The following is an 11609-nucleotide window of genomic DNA, read 5'->3' as shown; positions in this document are numbered from 1 at the left end:
TTTGCCACTTGCTGCCTTTCCCTGGGTCTCGCACAAAGGGTGCCTTGATCCCAAGGCTGGTGCTTCCTCGTCGCCCTGCATTGCCACTTCCTGCGGGGGAACAAAAGCCGCCTGTGCAGAGCCAGCGCCGGGGAGAGCCCAGCGTGTGCAGCTGTCCCAACAGCACCCTAGCACTATGGCGCTGGCAATGCTGGAAAACTTGTCAAATCACTGTAATAACCATAATACTGCAGCCCATAAGCTCCATGTACTCCCAGCCTGAGTTTTTAATCCACGTGAGCCCTGTTTTCTCCGGGTACAAACAGTCCCGGCGGACCAAGGGCTTTTTCCTCAATTCCCGGGCGGGAATCACCTCAGCACCTCGCTGGGGGGAGTGGCCTAAGGGCTGGGGGTGTGGCCTTGCCGCGGCGGCCCCGCCTCCGCGCTCGGGGCTGCGGCGCGTGCGCAGTGCGCCGGCCGCTACCTGTCAGCTGCGGCGGCGGCGCAGGAGGAGGCGGGAGGGGAGCGGAGCGGGACGGGGCAGGACGGCGGGATGGAGGGGCTCATCCCGCTCGTCAACCGGCTGCAGGACGCTTTCGCGGCGCTGGGCCAGAGCTGCCTCCTCGACCTGCCGCAGATCGCCGTGGTGGGCGGGCAGAGCGCCGGCAAGAGCTCGGTGCTCGAGAACTGCGTGTCCAGGTGAGACCGGCCCCCCCGCCCCAACGGCTGCTCTCTAACAGCTGCCTGCGCGTGCCTCCCTCTCCCCACCCCCGCCAACGGCCGCCCGCCCACCCACCCAACGGCTGCCGACCGCCCTAACGGTCGCCTTGGCGCGAACCGGGATGCTCGGGGACACCCTCCACTTTGTCCCCCCGTCTCCCCGGTGCCCTCTGGAGAACCCGGGTGGGCCTGGTGCTGAGGCATCCCTGGGCACGGGTGGTGCAAATCCACCTCCCCACCGCAGGGAAGCGGCGCAACTTTGGTGCATGCTGCGGGGCAGCTCGCCTGGGCAGGGAGAATGGGGAAAGCTGTTAAAATATAAATTAATTAGCCCTTAACTGCGGTGGGGACTTCAGTGGTCAAGGCTTCTCATGCCATTAATGCTTGCAATCCACCTTTCATGCATACTGGTACAGCATCCCTGCTTAAAGCGGCCCAAAAAAGCAGCACGAAAGCCTGTGGGTTCCGTGGGTGCTGCCCACGGCCCGACTGTATCCATGAAGATCTCTTGAGGTTAATGCAAACTTAATTGTAATTTCATGAAGTTCTGCTGCAGTTTGCAGGCTCGGTTGTGTCCTCGGTGTGTAACCACAATTGTTAGCCTGTATGCGCGATCACAAGCGCTGTTTTGTCAGCGATGTCGGGGCTTTTGTGTGTCAACTTTGTCATTAAAAATGAGATTAAATGCTTTGTCTCTACAGCTGGCCATGCGTCAAAGTGGAGTACGTCTTAGTAAGCACCATAAAAATATCATATAGTTGTTGTTTCTATATTGCAATGTCACACTTTACTTTTAGCTGTGCTGAATTTCAGTTTTTCATTTTCCTTCTGCATGAAGGCTAGAGCTAATTACCAATGTTGACAAGACTGTGTTTCTCTGGAATTTAGAAAGCATGAGTGAGGTCCTCTGAAATCACTCTTGGCCATCACGTTATTATCCTTTTCTTTAAACAAGTCTTTGAAGAGTATTTTTGTCACCTTTGAGATCTTAATCTACTTGTCCCCGAAGCTCTGCAAAACATATGCGCTGAGGCAAGGCAATCTTCACGCTTCTGGTGAATTGTTTTGGTCCCTGCCCCACAGACCTGTTTGGGGCAGCAGCCACCTGGGACAGGGCTAGGGGTGGAGGACGGATCAGCGTTCCCAGGTGCGTGTTGCCCTTTGCAGCTGGAGGGTCCTGCTCAGTCTGAGCCTCAGGTGGAGCTGTTTCTATGAGTGTTTTCCCCCCTCAATTTTCCCCTGAGATGATGAGCCAGACTAGAGCAAAATGGATAAATGGGAAGTCTGAGCTAATCTGGCTCATTTGGAGAAAAGTGGGTTAGGGCCTGCTGCACAAGGGACACATAAGCACTCCTAGCAAGAGCTATGAAGAAATGAGAAGGGCGATGCGTATGCTTGTTTAATTGTTTTCATGTGAATAGCTATTTACTCTGCCCCTTACTAATACTACAAGAGTCTCTTCCTGGAAGTTTTACAAGCTAGTGTGAAGTATCACTGTTTTTATCTGAAATATGGATGTTTTTCAAATAATCTGAGCTTAATACGATTGTTCTCGATTGTATGTATATGATTGTACCTCCCTGTTTGCAAGTTTGGAGCCTCTTACAAATGGAGATTAAAATGCATTGTTTTAAATCTATCTCCGTGAGGCTGCTTGTGTGAGAACTTAATTGTGGATCAGGCGAGGAAATACCCATGGGATGGAAAGGGTGTTTTTGTCATCAGATCAACAGGCAATGCAGTCTATCTCTCTTCCTAAGCTGTAGGACATCCCTATTCTTACGGATCTGCAAGTGTCACCCTTGATAATGACAATGAAGCTGCTTTTTGAAAACAAGAAGTGTCTATCCATGTCCCCCTTAGCATGACCAACACAGGCAGCGTATCTCAATGTAAAGATGTATTGTGCTCCCTCCTTTTTTTTTTTTTTTTTTTTTAAACATCATACGAAACATTATTGTTGGCAGATTTTGAACTCTTAGCCTGCAGTGTGACAGTTAAACTCTTTTCCTTTAGGAGCGGCACTTCCTGGTTACGACATGGTTACAATGCTCCATGAGGGTCTTCACAAGTGTTACCTGCATGTTTGCTTTTGGAGTTCTAGTGAGGGCTAGTAAGCTTCTTGTTCATATTAAATGTGGGATCAGATTTTTACTCTGTTGCCTGTAGCTGCTAAGCTGCTGTGCCCCTCTTAGTCCTTCATAGGGTCTCTACTTGAACAAAGATTTTCTAGCTTGCAAATGGCACCACAGGTGAAGTTTCTTTCTGTGGCTTAACTGTCAGGGAAAGATGCATTGTTCAGTATCTAGTCTGCGTGTTGCCATGGTCTTTCAGGAATGCATGAAGACTGTGGCATGAAGACTGGCCTAGCTCTGTGGGCTGGCAGGTGATTCCAGGAGCTGGATCCAAGTTCTGTTATTTCTGAAAGTGTTGGGTGACATATATGCCTTGCTGTCCCCATGGCAGCAGTTACTGGATTGTGTTTAGGTGTAATCACAGTTTGTTTCTGACAACTGTCAACAAGTAAGTTGGGATTAGTTTGCCTGTTTGATAGAAGTCAGTGCTGATGTTGCACAAGGATAAATTTTGAATATTTTTCTGCCTCAGGAGTTGTGTGGCAACCAGAACTGTCATTATGGCAACAGCTTGGAACAAGGTTTGAGCGACAGATCTCTCAGTTTAGCTATTAGCATTTGAATTAGCATTCACTGAGGTGTTCGGAGAGCTTTTTCTTTACTTACTGCTTCTCTGTGAGTCAGGAGACTGCTTCTTCTGGTAGTCTAGGACTATGTTTGAAGGGTTTCCTCTCTTAGATTGCCAAAGGTTATATTTAGATTAAAGTAGAGACTCTGGAGAACAATCGAGAAAAATGCAAATAGCTGTTTTTTTTTTTTTTTTTTTTTTTTTAAAGCGGGTGGCCTTCACGTGTGCCTAACTGGAGCTCATGGCACTCATTTGAGGAAGTGCTATTGTCAGAAGAGAGTATCATAAGATCAAACGTTCTTCTGTCGACTCTGCCTTGTAACAGAAGTAAATACGTCCATGAAAGACTGAGCCTGTGTTTAAAGAAGAAAAGGGTGTAATCTAGTCATGGTACAAACTGGTGGCAAAGATATTCAGAGGCACAAAAGGGAATTAAGCACCAAATACCCGACAAGCGTCCACAGAAGCTGGACACTTTTAGTCCTATTCCTTTGCCATAGATGAGAACAAGGTCATGACTCTATGTATTGTTTATGCTTTTTAAAAATCTCTCCTTTCTATAATAACAGGATAACTTTAAAAAAAAGCTAATGGCAGGAAGCAATCATTGGAAACTGTATTTGGAGAGAAAGCATTTTCTATTACTTCATACAGCAAAATGGGCTTTTAAGATCACTTGTCATCTGTGATTTTAGTTATTTTGTTAGGGCCTATTTCTCCAGGTTTGAATCAGAGCCTTATTTTATTCTAAAAAATAGTGAAAAATTAATAATTAGATTTTAAAGCTAAAAGCTCTTTACTTCCTCTTCTGCTTAATGCAGTATAAACTACATGTGGCCAAATAATTCTTTTATAAGAGATGTGAACTCTCGGTTGCAAGCACGTCATTCACAATCAAGCAAGCACTTTCATTTTATAAGAGCCTGAGGTCTGGTTCTGTATATGTGGCTCTGCAGCTCTCTGCTTTGAGATGCTTTTGATAATCTCATGTCCACTGCTTATTGCATAACTTTATTATGAAATCTGTGCTAATTTATGATTTTTCAAATTACAAATCCTTGTGTACCCAGCTCATTCTTCCTTGAGATGGCGGTTGTGGTGGTGGGGAGGAGTGACTTTGTTGAGTCATTGAGGAGAAAAGAAAGGAGCCTCAATCTGACTATTAAAGCAGAGCATTTCTCTAAAGAGACGACATATACTTAGATTGTGTGCTTCATAGGGGAGATGTAGTTAAAAGCATGCAGATACATTATAGGCTTAGCTATTAGTCACTGACAGAAAAAAATCTTATTTACAGAAATCTTTTTCCTCTTAGGTTAAGCAGAAATAAAACTACTAAGCAATAAGAGATTCAAAGTGAAATTTGTTGCTGTCTTTCTTCTTTTTAGAGGATCTTATGGAAATGAGAATTGGCCACTCCTTTTCCTGACTAATTAAGCTATTGTGCAGCTGTATTACTGCATTAATCTAGTTATCAAAATATTCTGGTACACTGAGAACAGAAAGTGTTTTGGGCTAATCTATTAAATAGAAACAGTTGAAAATGAGACATTTCTCTCTAATTCTCTTCCTCAAATGCCTTTTTTTTTTATACACATTTAGAGGAAGCAAAGCAAATTTATACTTCTATATGTGACATAGATGGTAGATGGCATGGTTTTGTCCTTAAATATATGTACATGTATTTTAAACACGTAAACACATTCCAAACAGGTGTGCAAACAACATTGCTTTTTATTTTATTTTTTTTTAAGTACTTAAAGGTTTTTCTCTAGACCTGTTTTTGAGGAGTCTTTTGTCTTATTTCTGGCATTTAAATTTGCTGATTGAACATAGCTTTTCTTAAAAATATTTCAATAATGAGTTAGAGTATAGCAAACCCTGCCATTATATTCTGGCTTTTGAGTTCAGTATGTCAAATGCTTTATGGAGATGTTAAGTCAAAATCTAATGCTTAAGATTTTTGTCTATCTATGAAAATATGTATGGTCTTAATCTATTCACCTACAGTATGGCAAAGTTCTCGTAGTCCTGTGATTTGTTGCATGCAGGCTTGAGAGTTGAAGTCCGATACCTGCCCTTCAAAAATAAAATAAAAAGAAACCCTTCCTTGAGCAAATTCCCTCCAGTCTTGAGTGCCTTTGGGGAAATCAGTGCTGCCAATTCAGTGGCTGTTGATAATGGAATTTAGTGTGTCGAGGTACTGAAAGTGCTGCATGCTTCCAATGGCTTTTAAAGGTATCTGCTTACATTTGTCTGTGCTTTTGCAATCCTTAATATAGGGACACTTCTGAAAATTCAAGTTTTTAATGGATTCTCAGACTCTTTAAGCTCCTGTGTAACTCGTTGTAAAACTTATACAGATCTGTGTCTCTGCTCCTTTCAGGAAGGAGCCCTAACTTTGGGATTTTGCAGTGTTGGAATCAGCAAATAAAAAGTGCATTTGTTGTGTTGCTCCATTTTGATAGGCATTGCTTCTGATAAGCCTGAAACTTTATGTTAGTTGTCTTTGTAATGAAAGCTAGAACAAGACTTCCCAGTTTAGATAAATATGTATTCATGGTATGATTATTCGGAAATTCACCTGTAAACCTGGGGAGTGATGCTTGTGTGGATTACAGCAGATGAGTAGAAATAAGGATGCAGGCTGTTCTCTTCTCTACCACTGAACTACTATATGAACTTGAACCAGTTATTACACGTCATCTATATCTGTGTGTGCATGCGTCACGTCTTAACTCTGTCTTAACTGTAGGCTGGATTTAGACTTTAATCTTATATTTTTAATTTCCTTCTATTTTTTTTAAAGAAGAGGTTAGCACATAATTTTTAAATTGGTGTGGGTTAACTGTGATTGCAATCTAAAGCTTGCTGTTTTCTGCCTTATTTTCTTTTTCGTTTGATAACCGTCTGCCTATCTGACACCAAAGCTGCTTATCGCATTTTGCTTTGTGCAGTTCAGATGCAGCAATGTTTCTTCTTTCAAAATACAGATCCTTGCTGATGCTTATTTTTTTTACCTCTAACAGCTTAGTCACTGAGATCGTTTGTGGTTTAATACTCATCAATGAATACTGAACGAGGGGCAGAGGCTATTCTTACCTTTTCTGTTTTTTAAATATCATGTTACAAAATGAGGCCTATTAGTAAACACAAGCCTGTGAGCCCCCTGTGTTTTTTGTGCTGGTGTGTAATGGGTTACGAGGAATGCTTTTGATGCTGGCTCTCTGTCTGCAGTGTAAAGCCTGTAGTGTGAATATGCTGAGAACAGGAAATGAGCATTATTTAACTGTGACCTTGCATCTTTTTCTTCAGCAAGTTGCGTTGAGATGAACAAGACAGTATTATTGAACTAGAGAGGAGGAAAATCCCATTTAACTGCATACTGGGCTTTGATGTACTGCCAAGTACTGTTGTCTGTGATGGCCTCTGGGATGCAAAGGAGACTGTAGCTGTAGATGAGAGATTTTTTCAACCAAAGTATCTATCAGTAATGTCAGTTTTTATAATTTGTGTGAAGAAGTTGTGCTTTTAATTCAAGACTTAGCATAACATTTCTGCCTACTTGTTTTCTTGCAATATCGCCAAGACTTCATTACTCAGATAGGCACGAGTTTTGATGTTTGCTGTAGTACAGCGAGATTTCCATCTTCATAGATGATGTCATCAAAGTTGGATTAATCTTAAATCCTTAATGTTTTGTCTTCTATGTATTGTACAGATGACTAAAGTATACACACATATTCAGTAGTGCTTTAAAATGATAAAACTTAGAAATCTGTATGTTAACCCCCTTACCTGCAAACAGTAGGCAGGATCCTGTGTAGCAAGCACAAGAACAACGTTAAGGTATCCTTAACCTCTGCTGCCTGAAAATAAATGAAATGCCTATGTTCAATTTATTCAGCAGGCAAACTGAGAACTGCTGAAGCAGCTTTTTAACAGGATCTCTTAGCAGTGATGTTATGTCCTTGTTTGCTCACTGTCACTTTTTGTTTGTTTTTTTCTTTAAAAAAAAAAAAAGGTAGTCCTGAAGTTTGACACCCTGTCTACCATTTAAAAAAAAAAAAAAAAAAGGTAGTTTTGGGAAGCAAGGTTTTGGGACTTGACGGGGATATGGTGTGGCTGATAGTATACCATTGGTTAAAATATCTACATTGATGGATCTGAGTTCTGGATAGTGTAATTTGGGCCAGAAGGCACAGGAGCTTATTTTGCTTGAATTTCTGGTGGCTGAAATCTAAAAATGTTTTGAGCATAGAAATCTGAAATACCTAAAACTTTATCATGATAGAGTATCTAAAGGGAAATTACATGATAAATGCAAGTCGCTGCATAATATCTTGCTTCACATAGCTGGTATGTCCATGGTGTAGGGTCATGTTGTATTATGTTTTGTCTTATCCTTGCAATCAGGAAGACTTTCTGCTTATATCTTATTGCACTGTAGAGGCAACTTGTGTTGAGATACAAAGTCTTCCTTGGTTTGTGCTGATCTTGAGTATGGGTGTGCTTTTACGCCTTCACAGCCTATACAAATTAGTTCTCCCCTAAAAGCAAACATATTCGATTAAGGAGAACCGAACTGTCTTGAAAAGTCGGCTTTATTCTTTTCCACAAGAAAATTCTACAAATTGTTGGGGTTTTATTTGTGTTTGGTGATATACTTTCTTCCTCTGCTTGGAATTGTTGGAGAACACTGTTGAGCGGGAAATAGCTGAAGCTTCTGTAAAATCTTAAAAGGGAGAGAGGAAAAGAGCATTTCTCATAAATGGAGTTAGAATGATGCAGCAAGGTTTGGGATGCCCGCCAGGGAGGACAGATGCAGCGTGCACAGAGTGGCTTGCCCACGAGCCTGCACATTGGCAGCTTCCCGGTTTGTTAATACAGCAAACCTACAGCCTAGGCATAATCAGTGCAAACAGAGCACTGCTCATCTTCGCGCGTCATGCTTTTGCCTGGCAAGGTTTCACAGCTATGTATGTTGGCAAATATTCAGCCCCAGAAACAACATTGAGACTTTAAAACTTGATATCACATAGAAGATTTTTTAAACTAAGGAATGTGTCTTTTTTTTTTTTTTCCCTTCAGTGGACAGACTTGTCTTTTGTTGCAGAAATGCAGTGCAACGTGCTTTGAGTACTGCCAAGATATGATGCTAGCATTAGGATACCAATCATAGTGTGCGATGCCTTAGGCTTCTGCTCAGGCATCCCCTACTTTGGAGAAGCTTGTGGCTCTTGTCATTTTTAGTGGTCCTAGAGTAACTTTTGACACTGTTTTCTGGATAGCCCTATAATGTTTTCTGTAGATGTAGTAATTTCTCGTAGCTTCTTGAGCAAGTGTGCAGCTGCTAGCTAAAGTTTATTCCAGATCTGGGGAAGTATAATGGCAGTGGTTTTTAAGCCTGCTTTTTAGATCATTTCCAATCTTTGGATGAGAATCATCTCATTCCAGAAAAGGGAATCTCAAACTTGGCTTCCTCACCTCATTAATGGCTAAGAATTTTCTTTGAACATAGCTGTTCAAAGGTATCTGGCTAGTACAATTGAAATCCCTCTATATCTTCTATGAATTTCTTATTTAATACGTTTTTAAAATGTAAGTAATTATCTCTAGAGTCAACACGCCCTGTATTCCCATAGAATTTTTTTTTTAATTCATCTACTTTTATTTAGTGTCACTGCCTTGTAGATTTGTGTGCTTGGTTTGAACTCCATAGAGAAATGGGAGAAAGGAGACCCAAAGAGACCTTTAAACTCCTAGTGTGCAGCACCGTGTAACTACTTCAAGATTTTGTTTCCCAGAAGAAATGTATGTTCATTCAATGTGTATATGATCACCTGAGAGTCCTGAGTGGGCTAACTGGGACATAATTCGTGCTTTGACTTTTCCCTGCCAGGGGATCTACAGTGGTGATAAAGGATACTGCGGGGACTTTTGGACCCTTCCAACTTCAGCCCTCCTGTGATTCTGTGAAAATGGCTTTCAAAAGCGACAAAAAGCCTTGGAGCTGGGAGATCATTTTTTTCCTGCCTGCTTTTGAGGAGGAGATAGTCAATAGTCCTAGGAAAACCAGATACTCAGTTTCTCATCACTGGAGTCCCCCCAAAAACTACATGGGCTGCAGTATGTAGTTCTTGTTCCTTGGAATTGGATTGTACCTTGAATCAGCACTTAATTAAAATTGTCTCTCAGTTGAAAGAAGATTGACTGACCTTAAAAGGAAGGGTTGGTACCAACTGAGATGAAAGTTCATGGGAGTTCTTGAATTGAACACAAAAACATGATAGTAAGGATGCCAATGTCTGATGTATAGTTTACCAAGAAACCTGGAAAAACTTGTTTTTAAGCTTCAAGAACTAAAATATACAAGGTCATTAACGCTCTACAGCCTCCTAACACATTTAGCTTGCCTAGTAGATCTAATAGGATCACTAGATCTAATTAAGTATCCTTTTAATGAAGAAGATTAATTATTTTGTGCATCTTCCTGTAATCCCAAATATGTTAGGTTGAGATTTTGCTATCATTGAATGAAAGCTGTGGGAAATTCTCTTTACTGACAGACACTGTGCCAAAAAGAAGCATCTTCTGAAACTAATGAAAGGAGGTAAGGGATCAAGTGATGACTGATAATAAAAGTTGGTCTGTGCTTTGAGGATGAACATGTATAGCCAAATATCAGTGTGATAGTTTGCTATTTGATAGTTTGATGAATGAAAATGGTGTGTGATTGGGAATGTATCAGAATACAAAACAGATATACTGCCCTGGAGCTTTGGGCTCTTGCTGTAAGTGTAGGTATCTCAGGGTGATCTCTGTATTGACATTTGGAGGACAGGAGAATTTTGTTTCCAAAGCCACTAAAGAAGACTAGAGAGTTCCATTTGTGCTTGTGACGGAAAGTAATTTGATAACTTATTGCTAAGAATTAAATTTTTAAGAACTGCAAAGTGCCTGATACTTTGGCACATCTTGAAAAGTCCAAAGTGTGTGAAGGACCTTGTACTAGATCCTGTATGGTGCTGGTAAGCACAGGAGTAAAAAGAGGGAGAATAACTTATCTGTGCCAAATTAGGTCCACAAAAGTAAATGTTTAGGTTTAGAAATTATTTTTTAGTCACAAATCAACTGATTTTTAGTTTGGTTTTTAAGATGTGATCCTAAGAAAAGGCATTAGTAATTATTAATGTCTCTCTCCTGTGGACTTGGATAAAGTTAGGACATGTGTTTTCCTATTTTGTTCTTTTGAATTGCTTCGCTTTAGAGCTAAATATGACCCATGCAAAACAAAAGACACTTTTTTTTTTTTCTTTTTGTGCTTCTGTACAATGTAAATTTGCCAAGGAAATAGGAGCTATTTGGGCCGTGAGCACATGTTGGTGTTCGCTATTACCATTCAGTGGGCAGCGCGCGCTCGGCGCTCCTGGTGTGCCAGGCTGGAAGTCGTGCAGAACAATGAAGAGCGTGTTGGAAAAAAGCCTAGGAAAACTGTTGACTCTTGGCATAATCACTTCCTACTGCAATTAAAGCTGCATTGTAGCACTTCGCAATCCTTGGGGATAAAGACCTGCACGTAATGCTACCGCAGCAGTGCAGTTTTCACGAATAGCACCAGGAACATGGCCTTTCTGCACTTGAAGGAGGATTAGGGACGTAGGGAGAGCTTTGGGCTAAATGGTAAAAATTTCCAAAATGAAATTGAGAAAATGAAATAGGTTTTGTTGGGTGATTTGTGCATCTCGCTAAGATAGTTGTGAGAAGCCTGGAGCTACGTTTCTATGGTTTGTGAAAACATAGAAGCTTGTTCTCTAGAGGGACTTATTTTTTGTCAGTTTACTGCTAGCACAGTTTTGCATTGTTCCTGGCATTTACTAATTAATGCATTTAATGTGTAAATGTTGACATTTTTTTCCACTGTTTGTTTTATGGATTCATTTCATAGATTTAGTATATTGGCATTAGTATAAATTAGCATGCATTATTTTACAGAAACTTATATAAGTGAGCATATAATTGATAAAATTTTGAGAACTGTTAGCGTACACTGTCATTCTCCATTTCCTATGCACAAACTGGGGGCTGTACTGTTTTTTCTTTACTATGATAGATACTGCTCGTATACTAGCGAGCTGCAAAATGAAAACTTCTCATGCTGTAGAGTGAATTGCTGTATCAAAGATCAGACTCCTAATTGTCCTATT

General features: G+C 41.1%; 1 protein-coding gene across 1 annotated transcript in view; it reads left to right on the top strand.

Annotated features, from left to right (window-relative positions):
* The first annotated feature begins 502 nt into the window (after window positions 1-502).
* DNM3 (dynamin 3) overlaps window positions 503-11609 on the top strand; it is a 151241-nt gene continuing 140134 nt past the window's right edge. Inside the window, 1 exon segment of the mRNA XM_088524463.1 lies at window positions 503-678. Coding sequence (XP_088380589.1) covers window positions 533-678 — 146 coding nt within the window. The 5' untranslated portion in view covers window positions 503-532.

This window comes from Tinamus guttatus, unplaced genomic scaffold (assembly GCF_059628265.1).
Source record: "Tinamus guttatus ecotype Peru unplaced genomic scaffold, ASM5962826v1 Tinamus_guttatus_pri_ptg000211l, whole genome shotgun sequence".
In the NCBI taxonomy this organism is placed as follows: Eukaryota; Metazoa; Chordata; class Aves; order Tinamiformes; family Tinamidae; genus Tinamus; species Tinamus guttatus.
This window is presented reverse-complemented; position numbering and strand designations above follow the sequence as displayed.